The 27469-nt window shown below is 36.6% G+C and overlaps 1 protein-coding gene and 1 long non-coding RNA gene across 4 annotated transcripts in view; one reads left to right on the top strand and one right to left on the bottom strand.

Moving 5' to 3' along the window:
* Positions 1-19286, bottom strand: part of LOC148842530 (uncharacterized) — a 63741-nt gene extending 44455 nt beyond the window's left edge. The window contains exons 1-2 of the long non-coding RNA XR_016102814.1: positions 18879-19286; positions 11282-11589 (exon numbers count right to left, since the gene is read on the bottom strand). This is a non-coding gene — a long non-coding RNA (uncharacterized LOC148842530). The remainder of the gene's footprint in view (positions 1-11281; positions 11590-18878) is intronic.
* The window catches only part of LOC148842529 (putative RNA-dependent RNA polymerase 3), a 73103-nt gene extending 46688 nt beyond the window's left edge, over positions 1-26415 (top strand). The window contains exons 14-19 of one of the 3 annotated variants that reach the window (XM_088956541.1): positions 12736-12961; positions 14416-14561; positions 14993-15155; positions 22921-23059; positions 25787-25950; positions 26058-26415. In XM_088956541.1, the coding sequence (XP_088812667.1) occupies positions 12736-12961; positions 14416-14561; positions 14993-15155; positions 22921-23059; positions 25787-25950; positions 26058-26216 (997 nt within the window). In that variant the 3' untranslated portion in view covers positions 26217-26415. Of the gene's footprint in view, positions 1-12735; positions 12962-14415; positions 14562-14992; positions 15156-19476; positions 19740-22920; positions 23060-25786; positions 25951-26041 lie in introns of those variants that run through there. The other 2 variants (XM_088956540.1, XM_088956542.1) reach the window with 2 other exon arrangements.
* The last annotated feature ends 1054 nt before the right edge of the window (positions 26416-27469 follow it).

Genomic DNA, 27469 nt, shown 5'->3' with positions numbered 1-27469 from the left:
AGATAAGGTCCAAACATCACTTTGTATAATTTCAAATGGTGAGGTGGCATGCTTAGATGTGTGAGGAAAGGGTAGAGTGCGGCTTTTACTCAAATAGAGGTGGATTTGAGCTGAACCAAGCTGAATATCTAACTATTCGAGTTCAGCTTGCCAATAAAGTATGAGGTTAAATCTTGAGCTCGAGCTTGATTTCGAGCTAGAGACTTGAGCTCGAGTTTGGCTTGAGTCAAAAGCTCGTAAGCTCGAGCTTGATTGTGAGTGAAATGTTTTATAGAAATAAAAGGTTATACATATAAGTATTATTTTTTATTTGACATATAAAAATTAAGAATTATAAAAACTAGTTATATATAAAAATAAAAATGTTATGTGTATAACATTTTTTGTTTTATATATATTTATATATATTATTTTTTATATGTATAATATTTTTATATTTATTAGTTTTTATATGCATGTAAAAGCTCGATTAGGCTCGTGAGCCTCATGACCTGAGCTTTATTGGGCTCGAGCTTGGTTTAGACCGAGCTGAATTGAGCTTTTCATGAGCTGAGCTCAAATAGCTTGTGAAAAGTTCGGCTCGTGGCCACTCCTATACTCAAACAACAAGAAACGCATGAAGTATCAAAAGTATGTAAAGATGGAATTTATTTTTAATAAAACCAAAGTCAAACAAAAATTTCAATTTTTCAAAATGTGCATGTCCTAAATGTTTATGCCATAAATCCCAAACATTATTTATTTACCCAACAAAAGATCTAGAAGAGGACGAGCTAAAATATACTGATGATGTTGGTGCATGAGAATTCTTTAACTCCAATGCAAATAAACGGCCCAACCTACTCCCCTTCCCTTTCACCTTCCTAGTGTTTGGGTTCTGAATCAAACAACCATCATGAGAAAATGCAAGTGTATATCCTTCATCAACAAGTTGGTCAACAGAAATTAGATTAGTAGTAAGGTTAGGAACAAGAAAGGTTTTGGTAAGAGGAAAGGAGGTAGTGGATGACAGCTCAAGGGACATGTCATTACTACCAATGATATTCAGTTTTTCACCATTGGTAGTAATGATATGTCTATGATGGGTTTTAGAAATGCTATTTGGGGGTTCAAGGTAAGCCCCTGTCATATATGATTAGTTGCTTTGGAATCAATGATCCAACATGAGATTTAGAGGAACAATAACAAAAAAACTCACTAGATAGGCCAATAGCAGAAAAGACAGAAGATACCAATTGCCAAATTTTGTCATCCATAGATGTAGAAGGATCACCCTTAGCAGAAGAATCACCCTTGGTAGAGTAGATATCTGTGGTTTGTCCCTCAGTCACTTGATATGCACGTGGATGGTTCTTCTTCTAAACACCCTTAGATGGCCTAACCGGATGGTTTGGAATGATGTGACCATGCTACTTACAATAAGTGCAAACATTCTTCTTCTTGCAATGAGAACCAATGTGACCAAACCCCTTGCACTTATAACATTGTATTTTTCAGAAGTCCTTAGCACCAGATTTCTTGTTTCCTTGAACAAAAAAAGTTGTGTCAGCCCTAGAGTCAATTGATTTCCCATCGATACTTGCAGCAGTTAAGAGTCTAGTCTCCTCCCTCAACAGTTCACCCATCATGGAATCCAAATCTAGAAGAGTTTCTCTACTCAAAATGTTAAACCTGATTCTCTTATATTCAGGTCTGAGTCTCATAAGGAGTTGATTCACTTTCCTCTTCTCAAAGTGCTGTTGGAGATACTTGACACATTCTATAGGGTCCAAAGGGTCTGTATGGATAAGCTCATATTCTGCCCACAAGTCAATGAAACCGGCATAATATTCCTGAATCTTCTTATCTCCCTGGCAATAGCCAAAAATCTTAGATTTCAATATGATATTGTCTAGACATGTTGGATTGATGGTACACCTTCAAGTATGCATACATCTCATAAAAAGCACACATTCTTCTCATGGGTACTGCAATATGAGATACAATTGACCTGAGTATCCAAGAAACTATTTTCCCATTATTCAACTTCCATTGTGAATAAGCCTTGGTATCAGTTTCATTTGGCCCAGTAACCTTTCCATTCAAATATCCATCCAGACCTTTCCCTTCAACAAAGAAGTCAAAATGGAACTTCCACATGCTGTAGTTGGTTCCGTCGAACTTTACGGGAATGATACCAGCCTTCTCAGACATTCCGAATCACAACAACAGTCCAAAACAGGTTAACAAAGCTCATAATGAAGCTAAAAGAAGGAAGAACCAGAGATTAACCACCCAATTTAAATCAGTAACAGTTCAAGAAAAATGCTGAAGTAGTACTTCACTAAATAAAACGAGATCATACTGCTGAAATCTCAGAACAATAGGTTCATATTGATGTCAGTCCAAAAATGGAAAATTTCAGGACTGTTGACTACAAGGTGGGATCAAAACCCTATTAAAACCGAACCAGCCTTCAAAACAGATTAATAACCAGTTAAAGGAGGCCTGGTGGCACCAACTATAGAGTATTAGGCTGATTGAATCAGCAGATTTAGAGAAAACAAGAAAAAAAATGACCTATTGGGCGTATTTTCCAGAAAAAAATCTATCACCTTCGGCTGATCAAAACAGCCTTCAAATAATCTTCAAACAAAGTTCGATACTAATAAAAATACTTCTCAAACAATGTCAATCTTCCAATTCATGAGAGAACACCAAAGGTTTTCAGGGGTGTCTAATGTGGTGATCGACCACCACCTCCAATGAGTCAAATAAATATTAATTATGTATAATTACAAAAGAGTCCTTGAAGGGGTAAAGGATAAATACAAAGAATTGTCAGAGCCAGATCGAAGAGAGAGACAACACAGCCGAATGGTGGGTGTGACAACCTGTGTCAGTCGACACCCTAAAAGAAATATTTATATTAGGTTGTAAAAGGACAGATCTGCCCTTAATGTATAGAAGAGAGATAATACAAAGAATTATGTACAAAAAAGAAAAGTAGAAGTACAAAAATATCCCTACGGCTAGATTTCACTGTCTCTACACTCCCCCTCAAACTGATGCCTAGGAATGAGCATTAGTTTGTCCATGAGAGATAGATGTCGAGCCCATGTCATTGCTTTAGTTAACAAGTTTGCTAGTTGGAGCCCGGAAGAAACATGAGGAAGAGATATGGTACCCTCAAGAAGGAGATTGCGAATGAAGTGGCAATCAACTTCTATGTGTTTGGTGTGCTCATGGAAGACGGGGTTCGATGCAATTTTTATTGCACTGATATTGTCTGCATAAAGAGGAACAAACAATGGTGGCTCATTTAGTATTTCAAATAGAAGAGTCCGAAGCCATATGATTTCACTACACACGGAAGACATAGCCCTGTATTCAGCTTCAGCAGAAGATTTGGACACAATAACTTGTTTCTTGCACTTCCATGAGATAAGGGGGTTGCCTAGGAAGACACACCAGCTAGTAGTGGACCGTCGGGTGTTAGGGCATCCAGCCCAATCAGCATCCGCATAGGCCATAAGATGAATGGGAGATGATGAGGAGAAGAATATCCCATGTGATAGTGTGCCTGGTACATATCTTATAATCCGATGAACTGCAGATAAATGTGGTTGTCTCAGAGAAGACACAAACTGGCTTACTATTTGAACTGCATAAGATATGTCTGGCCGAGTCATGGTGAGATAGATTAAACTGCCCACTAGTTGACGATAAAAGGTAGGATCTTCAAGGGGAGACCCATCGTCTTTGCTGAGTTTCAGGTTCAGTTCTAGTGGAGTGTCCACAATCTTAGAATCACTAAGATTTGCTAGTTTAACCAGATCAGCCGCATACTTCTGTTGATTAACAAAGTAGCCTTGAGAATTTCTGCTCACTTTAAGCCCCAAGAAATATGTCAATGGCCCTAAGTCCTTCATCTTGAAGGATTCACTGAGTAACTGTTGTAGCTTGGAAATTCCTTCTATGCCATCCCCTGTAATGAGTATATAATCAACATAAAGGAGTAATATTGTTACTCCTTGCTTCCGCCTTAGGGTGAGCAAGGAGTAATCAGAAGAACTCTGAATAAAGCCAGCATTAGTGATGACAGATTTAAACTTCTCAAACCAGGCCCTAGGTGCTTGCTTCAGGCCATAAAGTGACTTCTTCAGACAACAAACAAGCTGCGCGGATCTTTACAATATCCCGGAAGAGGCTTCATGTAAACTGTCTCTTTCAATTCCCCATGGAGAAAAGCATTCTTGACATCCATCTGATGAATTGTCCACTATTTGACTGCAGATACAACCATCAGAAGTCGTACAGTGGTCATCTTAGCTACAGGAGCAAAAGTCTCTTCATAGTCTATCCCATATTCCTATTTGGAGCCCTATGCAACAAGCCTAGCTTTGTATCTGTCTAGGCTTCCATCAGATTTTAGTTTCACAAAATAGACCCGTCGACTTCCTATGAGAGATGTCTCGGGCTGAGCTTTGATCAGGTCCTAGGTGCCATTCTCTAGAAGAGCTCGAATCTCAGGATCCATTGCATCTTTCCAATGTGGTTATGCTACAGCCTGTTGATAAGATCTGGGAATGTCTGTGGTAGATAAAATGGCAGAAAAGGAGCTATGGTCTGGTGAATAACCATAACGGTTAGGTGGACGAGAAATTCTAGAGGAACGATGCAAAGTAGGAGCAAGAGGTTTAGAGGAAAGGTCTTGAGCACTTACTGAGGTAGCTGGAGTGACTGGATCAGCAACTGGAGGCAGAGCAGAGGGGGGGATGGAGACTGAAGAAGGTCGTTGCTTCCTGAAGTAGGTTTGAAGTTGTTGCGGAGGTGACAATGGAGTATCTGATGTACCTACAGAATCAAAACTATGCAGCAAGGAAACAGAAGGAGCTGGGAACTTAACAATATGTTCAAAAAATGACACACTTTCAAGAAAAACTACATTATGAGAAATTTGAAGAAAACGAATCAAAGGGTCATAACAAAGATGCCCTTTATGTTCAGAGCATACCCCATAATGGCGCACAAAGTTTCTTGTGTAGTTAACTTTGTGCGTTTATGGGGTGGAAGGTGGACAAAAGAAGCACATCCGAATACTTTGAGCATGGATAGGTTTGGGGATTTGTGGAAGAGGGATTGAAAAGGAGAGGAGTTGTTCAAAACTGATGACGGAAGATGATTTATGAGATACACAGCAGTGCTGGCCGCCTCCACCCAAAACCAAGAGGGTACGTGGGAATCTTGTAGAAGAGTTTTGACTACACTCAAGATATGCCCATTTTTCCTTTCTGCAACCTCGTTTTGTTGTGGGGTGCCTGGACAGGACCTTTGGGTTTGAATTCCATGTTGTTTTAAGTAGTTTTGGAAATCCCCATCAATATACTATCCCCCTGAATCCGATCGTAGCACACAAATTTGGGTATCGAATTGAGTAGTAACATAGGTGTGAAAGTGCTGAAATACGAAGTACACTTCAGATTTCTTTCTAAGAAAGTAAGCCCAAGTGAAACGAGTGCAATCATCAATGAAGGTTACAAAATATTTAAAACCCATCCGTGAGACAACTAGAGACGACCAAACATCACTATGTATTAAATAAAAAGGGACTGTTGCATGTTCAGAATGAGAAGGAAAAGGCAAAATATGACTCTTACATAAGCCACAAGTAATGCAGCCTTTATTCACATTTTTAAGAGAAACATTAAAAACAGGTAAACTACCAGAGGAAAATAACTGATCAAGTTTCTTAGAAAAAGGATGGCCTAGTCGTTTATGCCACAACTACCAATCTTTATTACAATTAATAGATTCAAAACTAGATGTAGTAGAAATCAAACATGAAGTAGAAGCAGGCACAATTTTATTTTTCTCAAATTCTAGAGCAAAGAGTCTTCCCAGTCTACGCCCCTTCCCCTTCACCTCCCTAGTTTGCTGGTCCTATATCAAACAACCATCAGAAGTAAATGAGACATTGTTACCTTCCTCTACAAGTTGGCCAACAGAAATTAAATTGGTGGTAAGCTTAGATACAAATAGGGTTTTAGACAAATGAAACGGAGATGACTTAGAAGTAGATAAATATAAATCGTCACATCCAAGTATATCTAATTTCTCACCATTAGTAGTAACAATGTGTTTATTGGGGAGATGGGGTTTAGGACACTGACCAAGAGTGGTCCCTGTCATATAGTTAGAGGCTCTTGAATCAATGTACCATAGGTAGTTTGGTGAGGGACAATAGGTAGGAGACTTACCAGACAGGCCCATAGCAGAGAAGGCTGAAGAGATAACAGAGGACATGAGCTGTCTAATTCGTTCTTCAGACATGCTACCTGAGGTATCATTTTGCCCAGTCACAGAAGTAATGGAGGATGCTGCATCTGATCCATCTACACCCGTCTGATAGGCCTTGTAGCTTCCTTTCTTCTGATTTGATCCACTGCCTTTTTGAGGCCGAGTAGGGCATTCAGTGATAATATGGCCAACCTGCTTACAGTAGGTGCATGTATTCTTTTTCTTATAGTGTGAAACAACATGCCCGAACTCCTTACATTCATAACACTGTATTTTAGAGAAGTCCTTCCCTTTCGGTTTTGTTGCTAGAAAGACAGTATCAATGTTAGACTCCTTTCTTCCATCTAGGGTAGTCTGTGTGGCAAATCTGGTTTCAGCCCTCAGAATTTCCCCAAGAATAGTATCCAAGTCAGGAAGTGTTCATCGACTCAGGATTTTAGATCTAACAACTTCGAATTCAGGTCTGAGATGCATTAGGAAGTGCATAATCTTTCTTCTATCAAAATGTTCCTTCATATACTTCACACAACAGTCCGAAGGATCATTCACCATGTGAACGAGCTCATATTCAGTCCAAAGGTTAATAAACTCAGCATAGTACTCTTGGACCTTTCTTTCTCCTTGATAATAGGAGAAGATGTCAACCTCTATTTGGTACTATCTTGGGGTGTTTGATTGCTGATATACTTTTTCGAGATACTCATACATCTCAAAGGCAGTTCTGTATCCTCTCATAGGAATTGCAATGTCAGTTTCAACGGATCCTAAGACCCATGATGCATTTTTTGCATTATCAAATCTCTACTGATTAAGACCCTTGATGTCCGAATCATCTAGTTTAACTACTGATCCATCCAAATATCCCCAGAGACCTTTTGCCTACACATGATGGGGAGAATTCCATTCTTTTTGATGCCATTGAATCACAAGAGCAAGAAAAACCACAGAGAGAAGTGTTCAAAACAGTAGAATAAAGGAGTACCTTTTAGCCAATGTCCAGAAAAGGAAACTGTAAGGGTCTGCCGAACTCTGAAGTGGCTTAAAACCCTTCCAAATCAAATCCGATTCAAACCAAACCAATTGGAAACAGTAGATCTGCCCTGGGCGACACTAGATCTAAAGTTTCATCCTGATCCGATGCTTCTAGAGGGAGATCCAATCCAAAATAGAAATCTGGTGGCGCAGCAGTCTAGGAAAAGAGTCTGTCGAGTTCTGATTGAATGCAGCTTCAGAAATAGGGTTCAAGAACACTCAAGAGTCTCCCAAATACTGTTAGGGAGAACTCTAAATAACAGATAAGAAAGGGGTGAGGAAGTAGTCACTTGCAGATCAGATCGTGACCTGCTCTGATACCATGTCAGAGTCAGATCGAAAAGCTGAGAAAGAGAAAGAGAGAGAGAGACAACACAGTCGAATGGTGGGTGTGACAACCTGTCAGTCGACACCCTAAAAGAAATATTTATATTAAGTTGTAAAAGGGCAGATCTGCCCTTAATGTACAAAAGAGAGATAATACAAAGAATTATGTACAAAAAAGAAAAGTAAAAGTACAAAAATAGCCCTACGGCTAGATTTCACTGTCTATACAAGAATTACAAAAGAGCCCTTGGAGGGCTGAAAGATAAAAGGAAGAAAATAGTAAGACTATAGTACAATAGGGACCAAAGAACTATAGCACATCAAGTGTCTCCACAGTTGTAACTAACTTCAACGTGCCCACTTTGCTATCCATGGTGTCACAACTCACTATACTCCTCAATTTGGCGTATGGAGATTTGAAATGCCCAACTTGGATAAGAGGGAACGAAATTGATCACGGTCTAAGGATTTAGTGGGAATATGTGCTGGTTATTGTTAGAATTAGTGATAGGGGCATACTTGTCTTTTCCCTTGTTATTTTTCTCTCTTATATCTGTTGTGACTTATCTAGGGGCATTGTTGTCACTTCAGCAATCAGTAAAAGGTTAATATAAGCTGGGTTGACAGTGAGGAGTTAGTTCGATTTCTCCTTGACTTCTCTTCCCTTTTTTCTTGTCTTAATCTTCACTATCTCTTCCCTACTTCTTTCTCTCTTTTTCTTTCACTTATCTTTCTTTATTGAAGTTGGAACATGGTATCTGAGCTCTAAGGGTGATTGTCACTGTTCACGTCTCTCCTTTTTTGTGCCTTAGGAATAAAGAACATTCTCTATTCTTAATTGGAAGGGAAAAGGTGTATACCATCTGTTTGATAGTTTTCCTAAGTGATACACTGGTGATTTCTTCTCATATTCATGGGTTCATCAAGTAGTAACATTAAACCTACAGTATTTGTGGAACCAGATCTCATGACTTTTCAATTAACTAAGGTAAAACTTAATGGTACTAATTATATTCCATGGGCCAAGTCGGTTAAGGCATCTCTCATTGCAAAAGGTAAGTTGAAGTACATCAAGGAGGGCCCATTGAAAAGTGGATCGGAAGGGTACAAGAGAATGCCCAAATTATTTGACTTCTCTTTGGGACAGTATGGAGAATCATATTAGTGCGAAACTCATGTTTCTCGACACGATCAAGGAGACTTGGGACCATGCCAAGCAGCTGTATTCCAGACAAGACAATGCCACAAGAATTTACTAGTTATACCAAGACTATTTTTCTCCTCAACAAGGGGATAAAAGTGTTGAAGAATACTATGCTTCTTTAGAAAGCTTAAGGAATGAACTTAATGTTTATCAACTCCTATCCACTGATTTGAAGACACAACAAGAACAAAGAGAACATCTAGATGTTGCAAGGTTTTTATCTAGGTTGAGTTTTGAATTTGGACTGGTGTGGGCCCATATCTTAGGTAGAAGTGATCTTTCATCATTGTCTAAGGTTTTCTCCTGCATAAGGAAAGCCTCAACTCCACAAAGTGATCATGCCCCACCTTCAAATAGATCAGCCATGGTAGCTTCTAGGGGAGGTTTTACTGGTAGAGGTATGTATGGTAGAGGTGGAAGTAGTGTGGGGAGTTTTTGCTGTGGGCCCAAGGGTGGACATGGAGATGGTAGAGAGGCAAGAGGTGGTGGTGGTCGCAGTGATGGTAGCTGTAGTTCAGTTTGAGTGCTCACATTGTGGACGAGCTTCAATTTGGCTTGATTTAAAAGCTCATATATTCAAGCTCGGCTAGGCTCTAGATTGAGACAAGCTCATATATTCAAGCTTGCGAGCTTCACAAGCCGCTATTTGGTGGGCTATTTATCTGAATAGAGGAAGCTGTGCTTCGCACCTTGCCAGAATTTGAATGTTTGGATCTCCTCACTTCCTGGTTGGCTGGATATCCAATGATTTCATAACAATGCTCTTTGTGTGTCCTATTTCCTTACAGTTATCACACCACAGTTTAGACCAATTGTTATATGAAGAGTTGTGTGGGCCATCTTTGGCTGTTGTGGTATGCAACCACTGCATCATAGTTGGTGTCCACAAAGAAACAAGCATTTGGTGCTTCTCTTCTTGGGCAATGGTTCCATGCCCGGAAAATTAAACCGAATTTTGTTGAAACTATCATTCATGCCCATGGGAAAATGATAGGCCTTCCCTCTTGCTTTTGTTGCAACAAATTCCTTAGCAGCACCCAAGGATTTAAATATCGATACAATACATCCGATACGGGGTGTATCGTATTGGTATCGGATTAGGGTGATATAGGATGCGTTACGAATGGAAACATATCCTGTAAATCATACGTATCAGACCGATACGAGTGCATATCAGCCTGTATGGCATTGTATCGGCCGATACACATAGATACTGACCGATACACAACGTCTTCGATTAAAAATGCAAACGCTTCTAATAGCAGGATTTGAACCCGGAACAACGTGCATGTGGCTTCGAAAGCCTTAAACTCTCTGTCAAACCACTTGACCATGCCATGCTTTGTGATATTTAACAAAATAACACAAGTTTTATTAAAGTCTATCCAAATAAATAATCAATATTTATGTTTAACAACTCCAATTAAATATAAACAAATGGAATAAATAATCTATCAATTCTATATTTACATCAAAAGGAGTACCCGAAAAAAATATATTTACATCTAAAGATGATTTTAATCTCAAGAAATTTATACAAATAAAATATTAATAGTAGAATAATTACCTTACTACTTAAAATTTATAAATTTGCACATGCTATATATCTTACAAATTTTAAATATTTTTATAATTATTAATTAATATTTTAATTTACATGAAATGACAACATATTTATTATTTCCAAAAAATAAAAATTTGTTTGCAAAATATTCAATAATATAATATTAAATTGAATTTATCAAATCCACTAATTTACATTTATATGAAAAATTGATTTTTAATTTCAAAAAAATATACAGATAAAAAACTTAATAATAAATTATTATTTTAATAATTAAAAATTATGAATTTGCATATGATATATATCTTAGAAATTTTAACCAATTTTATATATTTTAATTTAAACTTATATATTTTTATAAATTATTAAATGATAATTTAATTTATTACTTAATATTTGGTTAAATTTTTTTTGTTAACTTTAAAATGTAAAAATAATAAAATATAAAATAATTGATATGATAATTAGGATATATATAGTAAGTTCATCTTGGACTCTTAATTAATGCATTGTATGATATCTGTCCATTCTGCTATTAATTATAATATATTTTTATGTAGACAATTAAATATATATTTCTTATATATTTATACATTATTTATGGCTATTTGACCATAATTTAGTGTTATTAATGTATTTATGAAATTTGAATGTGTTTCCCTAGTGTATCCAAGTTTTTCATATTTTTTTGTTCGTATCCATGCATTTCCAAAGCGTATCAGTATCGGTATCAGTATCAGTATCAGTATCCGTATTCGTATCCAAGTTGTTTGATACGATACTGATACTTTAATCCTTGGCAGCACCATACTTTAATCCAAGTTTGTCGTATAGGATCTTCAATTTTGTGAAATTCACAGTTACAGAGAGATTACCTTGTTGTAGTAAGGCTGGATCATGTTTCAACTGATGTGTACGTCCAGCGCTCCCTTGAGAAAACCTCTCTTCCAGACTTTTCCACATCTCATGTGCTCTATCAGCATACACCACACTCTTATGTAAATCTTTGGAGAGGGAGTTGTATATCCACCGGATCACCATTGAATTACATTTCATCCAGGTTTGTTTTTCAGGTGATGCACAGTCTGGACAGAAGGGATTTTTTTTTGCTGCCCACTTTGTCCCACTCATCTGTGTGCTCTCTCTTTTTGCCTTGCAGGTACAGCTTGTGTAACCTCTGATGCTAAAAAAATGGAAAGAAAAAGAATTGGTTCCATTGTCTTCTTATTAATGTCATTCCATGTAGGTCTTGTTCAAGAGGAGAGCATTTTTTTTCAAATAAATCCTGTGCTATTTATCTCTTTGGGTCATCCTTTCCACCTTCATTGTTTCAAAGTTCTTGATTTGTGATATTTTATCTAGTTTATAGTCGCTTGCTTTTCTTATCCATTTGATCCATACGAACCCTAAACATTATTTGAAAACCCTGGTTCTTCATCAACTTCTCCATATTACTTTCACTATTTATTCAGTTTTATCCTCCTCAAGGCCCCATATGGGAAATTTAAAACCTTAATATGAGTGTAAATAGACAAGCAGTGGTGTTGGGTGAACATCCTCTACAATATGAAACTAATTCTTTTTTTGTATTGCGGGGGGTGGGGGGGGGGGGGGAGGTATTCTAGGAAGCAGCTGGGGAGATATAAAACATGCTTCATTTGGAGTTATATATTACATACAGAACAAATCCGTGTAACTACACATTGTGCATCATGGCATTATTAATAAAATTTTCAATTACTGATCAAAAATTTTAAACCTTAATAATCAGTATGGGAAATTCTTCTTTCTATTTCTCCCTACAACAGTGGTTCACAGAACCTTGCATAATTGATTCATTCATTCACATTAAATCCCAATTGGTTTAATTGCTTAAAGCAGTCCTTTGGTTACTGGCCCTTGTTTATTGATAATGTCGTTGATTAATATGACACATTTTGAAGGATAGGTCTATCCAGCTAGGTACTTTTATCTCTAATATCTTATTTGGCTTAGCATTGGATTAAATACTACAAGATCCAAGTTCCTTCCCATTCTTTCCACCCGTCAATTTATATGCTTTTTCTCAGTAACTCAAGTTTCCATGGAGGACTGACCTTCAGGCCCTTTATTGACATATCTAGGGCATCTCCAAAAAACTCTTCCTGCTGAACATGGTATATTTTACCAACAAAATATTATCAGTTCTTTACAATTACATCTTTGAAAAGCATTAACTATATAGTTTATATTCTAGATCACACTATATAAATATCACATAGTTACAATATTGGCCCCCATTGTTTGCTTGTATATATGTGACATTCTCTTATTGTCTAATTATGTGCAGTGACAGTGGACAAATTTCGGGAAAGGTGTTAGTGTACAAGAATCCTGGCCTTCATTTTGGGGATATACATGTCTTAACTGCAACATATGTCAAGGAATTGGAGAGTATTGTCGGAAATGCTAAATATGCCATTTTCTTTCCTATAAAAGGGCCACGCTCGTTGGCAGATGAGATGGCAAATAGTGATTTTGATGGGGATCTGTATTGGGTTTCAAGAAATCCTCAGGTTGGCAGTAATTAATAAACATTTAATTTAGTTTCCTAGTTAACAAGTTTTTTCCCCTTTGTAAATATTTGATTTCTCCATTTTCAAAAAGTTAATACTGGCTTGTATTTTTGGAAGAAACTAAAATACATACATCAGATCCTTTGTACAAAGAGAATCTATACAAGAGGTCTTCCAACAAAATTTAGATATATTAAAAAGACAAAATATCACAATGTACCAAAAAGACATTCATAATAAGTGCCCAGAACAAGTGATTTACTGCCAGCCAAGATCTTAGCAGGGTACCAGCTGTCTTGCTTAGGACATTGTTTTCTGTCTTTAACAGAAGGAAGAAGAGATAGAGAGATAAGGACAATGTTTACTGTCATGAACATGCATATTTTAATTAGTGTGCCAATATGACTTGTCATTTTATTTTGAAGGAGAGACTTAAGAGATTAAACATTCTTTCACTACATTAACTTATATATCAGCACCGGCAAGATTATTGTCAATATCCTGCCTTTTAAACTGAAGTAACATTTAGAGTTATTATTTTTATATAAAGTTAATTAATGTGGTGCCTACTATATGTAGTACAGTGTTCAGTCATTTGGATCATCATCACCAGTCATGCTAGTCTAAGCCTCATATGATTATTTCTGTCAACCCATTCTGATCTTGTTTTGGCTCTGGCACAGCCTTTGTTCCTGTACTTTGAAGGATGCTCCTTTTTTCCTTCCTTATTATCAATTAGTAATCCTTATTGGCTGAAGTAAACAAGACAAGAAGAGAAATTAGAGGTAGAAGAGAATAATGATGGAGAAAGGATAAGAGAGATATTTTTTCACACTCAAAAATCTTATTGGCACATGGTTCTCTTGTATTTATTTGTATTGGATAATCATAGTCTTGTTATGAGCAACAAATTAGATTTGATTCAAGAAGAGAAAAACCAGAAAAATAAGAGAAAATTTGGAAGTAATTGATATAAGAAGTAGAAGAAAAGAAAAAAAAAGAGAATTTGAGAAGGCGTTCACCCTGTTCTATATATAGTGCTGTCCTATTGTAAGTATATGTCCAAGGAGAAAGACTAAATTACCCTTGTTTTCAGTACAGAAATAACATTGAAATGTAACTTAGATGGTCAACATACAGAATTACAAATATACCCGAATTGAAAATACTGAAATGTCCCAATTGCTCCTCACTCTACATGCTACTACAAATGTACCAGTATGGTAAAAATAACCTCATCCCGTCATTTTAACAGTCTTTTAACCATTAAGTTGCTATGATCCCCTTTCAATATGGTAAATGATCTTCATTCTCCATGAACATTGTCTAGAGTCTTGATAATTGTGATAAATCATGCTCCAAAAACAAGGACTATATAGACGTTTTCGTTCTTCAAGAATTGACAAAGTTTTGATTTGTACAATATTTGTTATATGTTGTTGTGTCTTTTCCAGCTATTGGATTATTTTAGACCAAGCAAACCATGGAAACAGACTTATTCAAAGAAAGCACCATGCCATCGGAAGCCAACTGATTTTTCTGCTGAGGAATTGGAGAATCAGCTTTTCCATCTGTTCTTAACAACTAGGTTTGAACCTAGGTAAGGACACTCCTATAAAACTTATTCTGTGTTTATAACTCTAGGTTATCCTTATCCCATTCTATGTATCTATTTTGAAAAACTGAGGGGTCAATCCAAAATCTTCTATCCCTTTTTGTAGTTAAATTTTAGGTTTGCTTGATCATCTGTGTTGTTCGCATTATAAACTCCACCAACCTGGAAAATCAGTAAGTTAATTTTAAGCATCGTTTCATTTTGAAAAGAACCTATTACTACTTATCATATTTTCTTCCACCTTAAAGTAACCTCTAATTCATTAAAAATTTTCCAAGTGCTAGTTTCAATCAATGATCTTTTCTAAGGATGCACAAACATATATCTATTGCTTTCACTTATTTAAAATATAGCTACTTTGTACTTACGTCATACTTTGCCATCTTAACAACTGAAGTGGTTTCTTTTCTCTCCAGTAAGGCTGCAGGTATTGCAGCAGATAGCTGGTTGGCATTTATGGATAGACTCTTGACATTAGGAGATGAATGTTCTTCTGAGAAGGAATGTTTGAAAAAAAAAATGCTTCAATTGGTTGATACATATTATGATGCCCTTGATGCACCAAAAAATGGAATTAAGGTTAGTTATGTTACTCTTATATGCCAAGTCTCCATGATCTGTTGTTGGTAATTCTGTTCCTTTTTTTGTAAAATTTTTTGGATTGCTAACTAAAATGCTTTATTAATTCAATGAAAAATGAATATTATATGTACAAAACACCTTGTATCCCTTGGTGTAGGCTGGAGCAAGGTTCAAAGTATTGATACGATACACCCTGTATCAGGCGTATTTATCATATCTTTAGGGATCCGATACACCTGTTCACAGGTGTTTCGGGAACCCTCTTTTAATGAAAAATATATATAAAACTGAAATTTGAAAAAAACTAAAAAAAACATAAAAAGCGCACGGGTTGGAGTCCTCAAAACAATGATTTCCTATTCATGTCTATAGTGCCATGATACGTGGCTATTTGTTCATCCAGCTCACCCTGACTATTGATTCCCCCTCTATTACTTTCTTCTCGATGTTTAACAACCTGGCTAGTCTCAGTCCTTGTGGTACTGCTGATAATTCAACTCTTAGAGAGTCTCCATGACAAGTTGGGCTAGACCGCTGGAGCACAATGCTAATATAGTACCATTTGCATCTCTAAAGGCTATCTGTTCTGGAAGGCCCTGGATTTCCAAAGCAGCTTCCTTCAAATTGTAGCTTTAATCTGTCATTGCTAGGTAATAGCTAATTCATTAGTCACTGCTCTTATGGTTGATGAATCAGCTACCATTTACCATCCTCTAAAAATGTTATCTATGGAATATGAGCAATATGTGTCTTTATGACTGCATCCATGGCTTGATTTTACCCATTGAAAATCCTTGTGTTTCTTTCCTCCCAATCTCCCATATAGTTCATAACAGTGCTACCCCAGTGCTTCTCCATGTAAGTCTCTGTCTTCTTCTTAGCTTTTAAGGTAGCCTGTTCTGTTATCAGTATATTATTGCAGTTTCTCTTCCAGAGTCATGCTGCGAACTGAAAGAAGGTACTTTAATACTTTCTAAATAAATAAAACATATTGTGATATAGGAATCGAGATTTCATGAAGTGCCCTTGATGCTTGACAGCTTGTAAGTGTTCGTAGCTATGGCCATTCCCATGCCAAGAATTTTAGATTGGGAGACAAGGTAGGTAACTAGAATGTAAACGTGACAATATTTGGTCAAGAGCAAATCTTCGTTAACTTTTGTAACACTTGAAAGCAATGCTTAGTTCTATTTCATTAGCATTACTATTGGTTTGATAAAGCAAACTGTAGAGAGTGATCTGACATAGAAACACCACTGTCAGTGATTTAGGATGAGATAGTAATCAATGAATTTAATCTGGCATTTATTTAGAGGTTGGATGCACTGAATAGGTTATGCAGAATACTAACTGGCCTCCAAAAAGAACATATTAAGAACTTGAAACTTGAATCTATAATTCCGGGGTTTAGGGAATAGGAGAAGAAGCATTCGGGAACTAAGGTGGTGTTTGGTAGTGCCGGAATGACCTTTGAGCTCTGTAATTGTTGCTTCTTGGAGGTTAGTGGTTGTTTCATTTAAATATCTGGACATACCTCTGAATTCTGAAAATGTTAAAATTTCATAGGTGGTATCCTCTCTAAACAAATTCAGTACTAAATCAAGAGGCTAGTTGGACAATATTGCCCTTTGACCATTTAGCAAATGAATTGACCATTGAAGTTCCACATAATCTCCTCATATAATATAGTATATAATATGCTAATATAAGATTGGAGGCTTTGACAACCCTTATACTATTCGGAAAAGGCAATTTTGCCCTCAAATTAAAACAAAGGGCCAATTTAGACTTTAGATTTCAAAAAAAAGCCCAACTGTAAGCAGATAACGCCGAGTGTTATGATACCTTCACAATTCGTTAAATAATGAATAAAATAATAAAGGTAAAATATAAAAACCTCCCTTGAGGTTTCTTACAATCATAAAAACCTCCTCTGAACTTTTAAAAAAATTGACAAAACCTCCCTTCCGTTATTGACTCAGACGGATAACATTTACCTGTGCATAATTTTTTTCCAAATACCCATTTTACTCTTTTGTAAAATGAGTATTGAAATAACTAACAGATGAAGAACGGTGACGGAGGGTTTCTTCTTCGTCTGTACGAGAGAGAGATGGAGTTGGGTTTGAGATAGGGAGACGCCTCCAAGGCCTTCGCTTTTGCGGACAAGAGTCATAAGGTTAGTGCCAAAGGTCTAGGGTTTTGCATGGGCTTAGGTGTTGGGATTGTTAACAGTAGAGAGGACGAGAAACTAGAACCTGATGAACGGGATTCTGCTTTAAGTGTTGTAGATGAAATGGAGGAGAAAAAAGGATTCTACCAATCTGCCTATTCAACTTGATCTTCTCCCTCCTGGTCCCGTCCCTCGTAACCCTCCTTCGCAGCTATACTTTCCATGGCCAACTGAAAATGGTAATACCCGATGTGGCCAAGTAGGCCTGTAAATGGATCGAATTCGAATTGAATCAGGCTAGATTCGAATTCGAAATCGATTATGAACACTAATATTCGAATTTGATTCGATATCCGACGGATATCAAATCTTTGAGTTCGAATTCGATTTCGATTATCAAATTGAATATCCGATTCGAATTCGACTGAAGAATCTGAAAATTTTTGAATAGCAACCATTCTCTAATACTGTAATCAAATTACCTTGGGAAAAGAGGCATGGGACGGCGGTTGGCATGGGTTGTAGCACAAGAAGGTGATGCTGGCGATTCACACTGAAACTGAGAAAAGAAGATGATGGGTCCCAGCAGCAATCACGGGTTGCAAGGTGATGATTGAGAAAAGAAAATGATGATTCTCAGTCTCATTGTCACTGAGACTGAGAAAAGAAGGTGAATAATGATGGGTTCTCGACTTCTCGATGGCGATTCAACGTCTCACTGTCAGTGCGACAGAGACTGAGAAAAGAGAGAGAGAGAGAGGTGACGAGATGAGCGACGATGGCGATGACCGGTGATGGATCAACGGTGGTTGCTCAGTCAGCGTCCAACGACGACAAAGGGAGTGACGGAGGTCAGAGGATTAGGGTTTTACACTTTTAGGGTTTTGAGAAGATGAGAGAGAGGGGGTAAGGAGGTTCAGGTTTGAATGAAATGAAAGAGTTCGATGTGATTTTTGAACTCATTAGTCATTATTTGTTATTTTTTATTTTATTTTTTTAATCTTTATATTATATAATAATATAATATATATTATATAATATATTAATATATATATCCGGATATTTATCGAATCAAAGCATATCCGAATTTGATCGGATAATTTAATCAGTAAAAAAATGTATTCGAATTTGACTGAATATCCAATTCGAACTATCGGAATTCGATTCGATTATGCCGAATCTTGGATTCGAATTCGAAATTATAAGTGGATCTATCTCTCCTTCTTCCTCGCGCTTTCCTCTGTCTTTGACAAGTTCGAACACAGAAATGTTGGAAGGTTCATTGATGCCCTGTAATTAGCATGGCATTTTAGATGTTGATGTTATTTTGGCAGATTAACAGTTCCCCGGAAACTACTGCTTCAACACTGCATCTGTATAGAAATTGTGGGTTAGATAAAACTTTCCCGTGATCATGGTCAAAACAAAGACTCTCACATGTATCTTCTCTTTTTGAAAAATCAAACCCAGGATCCCCATTCTGTTATCTTGATATCCAAGAAACTTCGTGAATATAAATAAGAGCTGAACGAGTAAATTGAATGTACCAGAAACTTTGAAGATTTATCATTCAATTTCATTCTTTGCAATCAAAACGTTCACAGAGTGCTGCGAGATTTAGTGTTGATCTTTCCATTACAAGGGTGATAATAAATAAGGAAGATGAGCAAAGATAGGAAGGCGAAGTGGTACTCACCATTCTTAAGATCTTTGTCTTCAATTTTCTACGAATACAGAATCTATGACAATATTGCGAAGGGGCTGAAGACGCTATTGCCTTCTGATCTGGAGGCGACCATGATAGTTTATTAGTTGTGGCTACACATTTCTCTACCGCCCATAAAGTGCGGTTAGGCTAATCTTTTTTCCCCTACTAAGGATACTAAAATTTCTGTCCTTCCCATTGTTTTTCATTCCTATATATACTAAGTACTGGTTCAAGTTTGGGCTTTCGTCTGAAAATTAGTGTCGACAAAAAGTAAAAAGCCATTATTTTAGCTTAATAAAATTCGTTTAGTGGTCTTGACCGGATTTACACGTCTATTCTGGATGAATAATCCTGTTTAACTGAGTGCATATATAGAATCTGTGCCATTTATTGGTTTACTGAAACCACGGTTAACACTTGTTCATCATGTTGACCAGTTATTCCGAGTGCTCTTGGCTCTGATTCCATGCCCAAACATGATCAGAACTAGAATTACTCTTTACGTTTTATGGGCCACACATCGTATGACCAAGAGAAAGAAGCACTTCAACACTGTAATAGCCAGTCACTGAAAAAGGAGGTAGCTTGAGCCAACCACAGAGCAACACAGAGACGTGCCATATAAGTGCTTTTGGAGCCTGAGTTTCAGAAGACTAATTTTGATGAATTGGAATTGCTGGTTTGGGTTGTGGGAGAGAGATCAAACATCAAAGGTTTTTATTTTATTCAGTGGGATCCACTTACAATTTTTCATTAGTTAACGGATTGTGAACAGCGTCACTAACACTGGGCATTATCTACTTATGGTTGGCCTTTTTTTTTAAAAAAAAATCTAGGGTCTAAATTGGCCCTTTTTTTAATTTGAGGGCAAAATTGCCTTTCCAAATAGCACAAGGGTTGTCAGAGCTGTTATCCTTTTAATATATTATGTGTGTGTATTATATTATGTATGCATGTATGTATGATAATATAATACATAATATATCAAAGTTTTGAAAGGTGTAGGCCTCAAGGCACTTTGAGGCTTAAGCCTGAAAAAGTTTCAAAATACGCATAATTAACTACTATATATATGTGGTTAATTAACTAATTTCTATAACTACAATAAACATGCATTATCATCATCATCTAAGCCTTGTCCCAACTATATGGGGTTGGCTACACGAATCCTGTTCTGTCATTCCATTCCGTTTGTTGTCATATAAAAGGGCCATTACACAATGTTGGTCCCAGCCATTTGGGTCTTGGGAGGGGTGGACTAGATATGGAGTATGGACCTAACCTTTGGCATTTTCTTTGTACAAAGTGGTCATTATCAGATTCAAACCTGCATTCTCATGCTTGTTAGCCCAAGATTTTACCATTAATTATTGGACCATTAAATCATTTCTCACTACTTCAACTACTGACCTTTTTGGTCTACCTCTAACTCTTCTAGCCCCTTCTACTTGTAATATATCATTTCTTCTTATTGGTGTTGTAAATGGTCTTCTCTGCATGTGATCAAATCATTTTTGTCTACTTTCCCTCATTTTATAACCTATTGGAGCTACTCTGAGGTTCCTTCAAATAAGTTCATTTCTGATCCTATCTAATTTTTCCGCTTATCCTAATCTTTTATCTGTATTCTGTACTTGGACTGCTTTCCTGTTGGTTTTAATAAAATTATCTGTAATGTTTATCAAAAGAATCACTACTTTCAGAATTTAAATATGTAGAAAAATTGTTTCCAAAAAGCATATATTAAAAACTTAAAACTTGAATTTTGCATTTGCATCACTGAAATGATAAGTAAAGGAGCTTCATCTCTTTTCTTGAACTTGGAGTAAGACTGTCACTGGTAAGAGGTGTTCCACTTCTCTTCTGGGCTTAAAGTAAGGGTCTCATTCCTCTGAGCATCAAGGGAAAAGCATGAAGATACAGCAGACAATCCATGACTTGGCAGAAACAATGTGAGAGATGTCTCAACTATACTTAGCATCTTTTTGTATTTTTTTTTTTTGGGGGGGGGGGGGGGGATGGAGGCAGAATGGGTCTGGACTCCCAAGGCTATATTGAACTCTGTTGGACTTTGACTTTGACTCTCAAAAGAAGAAAAACATGATATCTTTTTTATCAAGCTGTTTCTGCTTTCTGTCCAGCAGTAGAATATTTATAAGGCCTAAATGGAATTGACTAAAAGACCTGCTTGCTACAAAAAGCTGACTGGAGGTTCCTTTAAACCCATCTAAACTGTAAAGTTATTCCAAAGGACTAAAATTTGGGCTTTCACTGTATCAAAGTACCATCTAGGATTCAGGATGCTTTGTGCATGGCAACCCAGGTAAGCACATCCTAGGTCTGCTGCATCACGACTCATGCTAATTTCTCAATCAACTAGCAGCAGGTAGTCATAACTTGTTAGGGTGACCTTCATGACAGATAGGTTGTGAGCTACCTTAAATAATCTAGTTGGAAAACAGAGATAGGTTGGACAACTTGTGAACTGCCTTAAATAATCTAGTTGGAAAACATGTTTTCATATGATGTGGATGCTGATGATAAAAACCATAAAGTTAACTAATGTAAAACACTACAAAGAACTTATGAAACCCAAAAATGACAAAATTTGACTCTCTAGGATGGGGTATGATGCCCTCTAAATTATGATCTTAGACATTCTAATTTTGGTTCTGACAAGTTTGATCAGCTTGCTTGATTCTTCTTAACTGGTGGAACAAGAAACTGTTCAGGCCTTTGTGAAAATTTAGTCCTGAATCCTATCTTATGACAAAGATTAATCTTGATTCAGACGGTTGAAACTCGTTTTGGATGTCTTTGATTCTATTTTTCATCTTCTGACTTTTTGCTTCTCCAATGTACTACTATATCATGATTTACATCAGTTATTGATGAGCTTGCTCTATAGGCCAGGCCACTCAGATCTCATCAAGCATTATGGTTAGGTGCACTTTATCTTGATCTGATTTGTTTAGATTAAATGTGGACAGAACATCCACAAGAAGTTAATTTGATTTGTCAAAGTTTCAAATTTTTGATAGATTAAATTTGGTTTTCATTGCATCATTAGATTCTTAGTTCTTTTGACATTGGTGACTTTTATGTATCCATTCCTCCCCTCATCTTGGGGAGTTTGCCTTTTTGTGTAGGTGTTGTAACTAGGGTTCTGGAGAAGGTCCAACTTGCTGTTTCTTTTCTGGGTACAAAGACTAGCTTTTTTGAAAAATATAAACATGGGTTCTGGTTTCAGAAATGTTTTGGGGAATCTGACTAAAACAAACTTAAAAACATGGATTTGAGGACCTGTGCAATAAATGTAAATGATCATCTATTCCTTGGAGCTTTGCCTTGAAAAAGAAGTTATTCAAGAATTCTGGAGCATCAGTGTTTGATGCATGCTCCACATACACTTTCTCCATTTAAAAGGTTTTATGGAACACTTGTCAAAAATCCACTCAGTATATTGGTGGTTAATCCTAAAATTTATGGGACTACTCATCCATTCGGAAAGGTTTGGGGTCTAGAAAGGAATCGGATTTATAAAAGAAAATGTTGATTATATATATAGCATGAGGATGTTATGATGAGCGAAACATCTCATTTCCACTTTGCATATCATACTCTGTTTCTCATCTAGCTGCTTCATGGCATCAATACACTTTTCATTTTTTTTTCTCTTGCTTTTTAATGACATAATGCATATAATCCCTTTGTACTGCAAGTTTCTTTTAATGATCACTGTATGAAGTAAACTTTATTACAGAATCTTGTTTTAAATGATTGTTTTTACATTATAATCTGAAATTGAATCTTAATCTGCATCAAATGACTCTTCCAAGCTTGATTTGGTGACCTTGTTTGCTCTTTTTTTACCCAAACAGGTTGAAGTTCCTAAGTGCTTGCAGGCTGAGAAATTTCCACATTTCATGGAAAGGATGAATAAATACAATTCAACTTCTGTTCTCGGATTAATTTATGATGAGGTGAATTCATTTCAAAAAGCAAATCTATCATCAACAGGTAACAAATGTGTTCATACAGTTAATAATTTGAGATTTACAGGCTTGAACCTTTGTGCAGAAAATAATATAAATTTGAAAAAGGGATTAATTACATCCTTCCAATGTTGTAAGATTCAGTCCGGAGTGGACAGTCAGACTATGAAAACCATGAACCAGCAGTCATTTCAGTGTTTTAGAACCCTGGTTTTTCAAATTTCTGAAAATTCGCTGACCCATAAAAAATTGGCGAGAACATTGAAAAACCATCCAAGTTTCAATGACCCACATATAAGTTATGAAATGGCAATGACAAGATTTGAACCTGTGACCTCTTTCTTGTGTGTAATAACACACTTCCATTGATTCATCACACCATTCATGTTTTCTTTTCTCTTTAATATCTATCTATATTGATCAAATATGTGTACATTCATGAATATAATGTGAATTCAAAGACTTGAACCCTGGTAACTTGTTTTAAACCATTTAGCCACTACCTGTACATGTGTTAAAACATACATAATTTTATATCTTATCTATATGACGTCTTGGCTCATTGGGTCAACCCAGTGGCCAGACCGTTTGTCATGTGGCTCAACAGACATTCCGGTTTTGTGTCTGGTCCAAGTCTTAAACATTGTCCTCTTCTTTAAGAAGGGGGCACATCACTAACCAATTCAGGCCTCAGGGAGTACATGTTTTAAAAGAAAATTACTTTGTAATGATTTTTATCATTATAAACAGGGGTTTCTTTGTCTTTTCACTAGGGATATGCCTGGTTTATCAAAATTAAAGAATGTAACGTGCCCAATTCATTCTCCATTTGAAAATACATTGTATACATTCACATTAATATGAATCAACTAGACTGGCTTTCCTCACATGATATTTCATTATGTCTCTCTCTATTTCTATGTTTTGCCCCAACATAGATATAAATGATTCATTCTATGAGAAGTGGAAAGTTAAACAGTGACTGGATTAAACTTACATAAATACTTCAAAAGATAATTATGCAATTTCTGAAAGTCGGTGTTGTTACTGGTTTAGGGCCTCCATTTTCAGCTCCGTTGGAGCTCAGACCTTGATTTGAGTAGCTAGGGCCAAGTGCAGTGGTGGAGATCATCACCTCAAAGTATGCATGTCAGGAGAGGAAAAGGAAGCAACATAACGCCATAAATTCATCTCTAGGCACTTTTTATCAAATCTAAGCCATGGAATATTTTAATTGGGCAAGAGTAGGAAGTATATAACGCAAATGATAGGGAGGGGAGAGGGGGTAGAGAATAGAGTAGTGTAATGCATAATAGGTGGGTGGGGTGAAGAGGGGTTGGGCGATGAATTTTTGGGAGAAATATTGAATTATGGTTTAGGTCTGAGCCGTAATTCTGATATTCAGTGGCACATGTAGGTTTATTTTTGTGGAGGGCCTGATGATTGAATGCTATGGACTTATTTTCTCAATCAGGTCCCATACATTACACCCAGTATCATCCAGTGCCGCCAGACCAACTGCAGCACTAACTAGTCAGTCAATACTCATGAATCATGATGCGATCACCTAAATGACTAAGCATTAACTAGGTCAACTAGTGAACCGCAAAGCTATTTTAAAGCTTTATTTGTTTGTTTCTACCTTTTATTATTTGAAATATATAGACTATGTTAGTTATCAAAAAATATATGGACTTTTATTATTTTAGAGCTTTTTCCTATCAATGGTTAATCGATATGGAGTTGCCACGAACAAAAGAAACATCTAATAGTCAAGCTTCCATTCTTCTTTAACTATGGTTGTCATTCCCTATCCGGCCTGACTTTTTATTTGTTTGCAAAACAAAGACTGTAAACCAAATGTTCAATACCCTTCTTTTCTTGCATAATTGTAATATTTATTTACATATTATGAGATTGCATCAATATCTTAAATTCGGAACATGTCTTTTTTATCAACTTGTCAGCACCTAGAAACCATGCCTGTCTTCACAGCACAAGATTTCTGCAGCGCTTAGTAACTTACTTTCCCTACTCCGCACCCTCCAAAAAAATGGTATTTTGTTCTTTTAAATTTGTTAGGCAACAACACAATTCCCTCGTACTTGGTCGCATTTGTTATGTTTTTGGGAGGGAATATGAGCTTATGGGTGGTGTTTGTACTTCTTTTCGGGATTACTTTTATTGATGAATTTGTAGGGGAGGTGATGCCATATGTAAGAGGTTGGATGATCTATTTTCTTTTTATTTATTTTTCTTGCTTGATGATTTCTGATCGCCTATCTCTTTACCTTAATTTTCTTTTAATAAATTTACTTTTACTATCAAAAGTACCTTTTGGGGCTTTTTCTAGGTTTGACCCTAGTAGAAACTTTTTGGTCTTTTGCATTTTATTAAATTTTCTTTGAGTTAGACAGTCTTGGTTGGGTTGGGTATATTCTTCTATTTATTATGTTTCTCGTCTTCATGAAATATGCCATGCGGCCTTGAATGGAGAAGTTACCGGGTCAGGGTGAAAGATCTCTGCCCCAAGAAAATATTTGAGAGTACAACAAAACAATGTACCTCAGTGGTGCTAAGTAGATAATTATTTAAATGTACATCCCAAGAAGGATTTCATGTCTCGAAATTCCCAACTCCTGGTTACTGAATCTTTTTTAACTGTCCCTAGGTCTCTGTGTTAAAGAATTTCAGTGAATAAATCTAAAATCCTTGTATGATCAGTTGGCACTTCTACCATTGTGTGATGCAGAAGTATGGAAGCTCTTTTGTTTTGATGGTGAAGTTGCTGAAGCTTGCATGGAGAAATGGCAGATGCACTATAATGAGTATCGAGATGAAATGAAAAGTGCGATGGAGCTTGATGGTGAGGCCAAAAATGCATCTGCAGGCGAAGTTATACAAAAGTATAAGCAGGTAATCTTTTTCCAAGTCCTCATGCTTTTCGTTGTGCTCCAGTGGCTCCTCTCCAGTTTCATAAATTAACTGACATGCCACTGCAATGTAGCTCTTATATGGTGCAGCAAATTTTGAACAGAGTTCAAGAACGAGACAGGAAATATTTGAGGATTCTCTTGCCATTTATCATGTTTGTTATGACTATGCAAGGACCAAAGGGGTTGAGAAGTGTAGTTTTGCTTGGAAAGTTGCTGGCGAAGCCCTTTGTATGCTTTACACCATAAAGCAGGATGGAGGATCCATCATCTGTTCACAGTCTATTCTACGCGAGCTCCTAAGCTAATAGAAAATTCATTATTATTGTAATTTAAAATTTAACTTATGAACTATATATATATATATAGACCTTCTTGGTAGTGCTTCGTACAATATTTATCAAGGGGTGGCAATAAGTTCCTGGCTCTGTTTTGGAAGAGTGCAAATGCCGGTTCATTGCATAGATGTGCTTTCGTTCAGATTTATAGATATTTGATAAGAATACATTTATGTATTTAAAATGGAAGTAAACATGAACTCCAAGACATGTCTGCATTCAAAATGAGAGCAAAGTTTGCATCCAGAATCTGATTGTAAACTTTGCACTCAAAGTTGGTTAATTTTAAAAGGTAGGTTTCAGTCTTGGGATCTGTGTTTGTACCTAACACAACAAAAATTCAATTGACAAGATTATTAAATTATAATCACAAAACTCGGCTAACTTTGCATTTTTGTGAACTAGAAATATTTGTGATGATGGGATTCTTTGAAAGTAAAAACTCCACACTTTAAAAGCATGAAAATCCAGTCACACATTGGGAATTGCTTTTTTATTGTTTTCAAAGTTCTAAATATCGATAGGTCTGATACGTCGGTAGGGGCATATTGGGCAGTATTGGAATTGCTTTTTTATTTTTTCTACTTTTTTTTTTCAAATTTGGTTCATAGGGGCTGGTTTAAGGTTCCTCCACACCCTCAGTAGGGGCATATTGGGGTTATCTCGATACGGGCTGATACATAATGACTTTTTGAATCTTAATTGCTTTTGCTTTTTAGGATCTCGGCTTGACATAGTAGTATTTGTATGGAACATTTTTTTTTTTTTTGTATTTGTACTCTTCTTAATCCAAGACCAAAAATCGACTCCGGATTTCCTACCCATGAGAATTCTGCCCACATCTACGCATAACACATTACCCCCGGTGAATTGGGAACATCTCCCCTTGCATAATACTATGTAGAGATGAGATGTTCTCTGACTGATAAATGTGGGCAGAGTTTGTGTGGGCAGGAGATCTGGACTCCCAAAATCAAGCCTGCATCTCAGGAACGTAATTATAAATTATAATAATAAACTACTTTGCCTTTTTTTTTCGAGCAACCATTTTGCATCATTACTTGGATTTCTGTATGAAGAGATGAACAACACCCCATTAAGCATTACGGCATCCCAGTAATTTGGGTTCATTCGCATGAATCCCACTTTTGCACCATCTCTTCT

Source organism: Nelumbo lutea, chromosome 8 (genome assembly GCF_056320005.1).
Source record: "Nelumbo lutea isolate HS-2025 chromosome 8, American lotus-T2T, whole genome shotgun sequence".
Classification (NCBI taxonomy): Eukaryota; Viridiplantae; Streptophyta; class Magnoliopsida; order Proteales; family Nelumbonaceae; genus Nelumbo; species Nelumbo lutea.
This window is presented reverse-complemented; position numbering and strand designations above follow the sequence as displayed.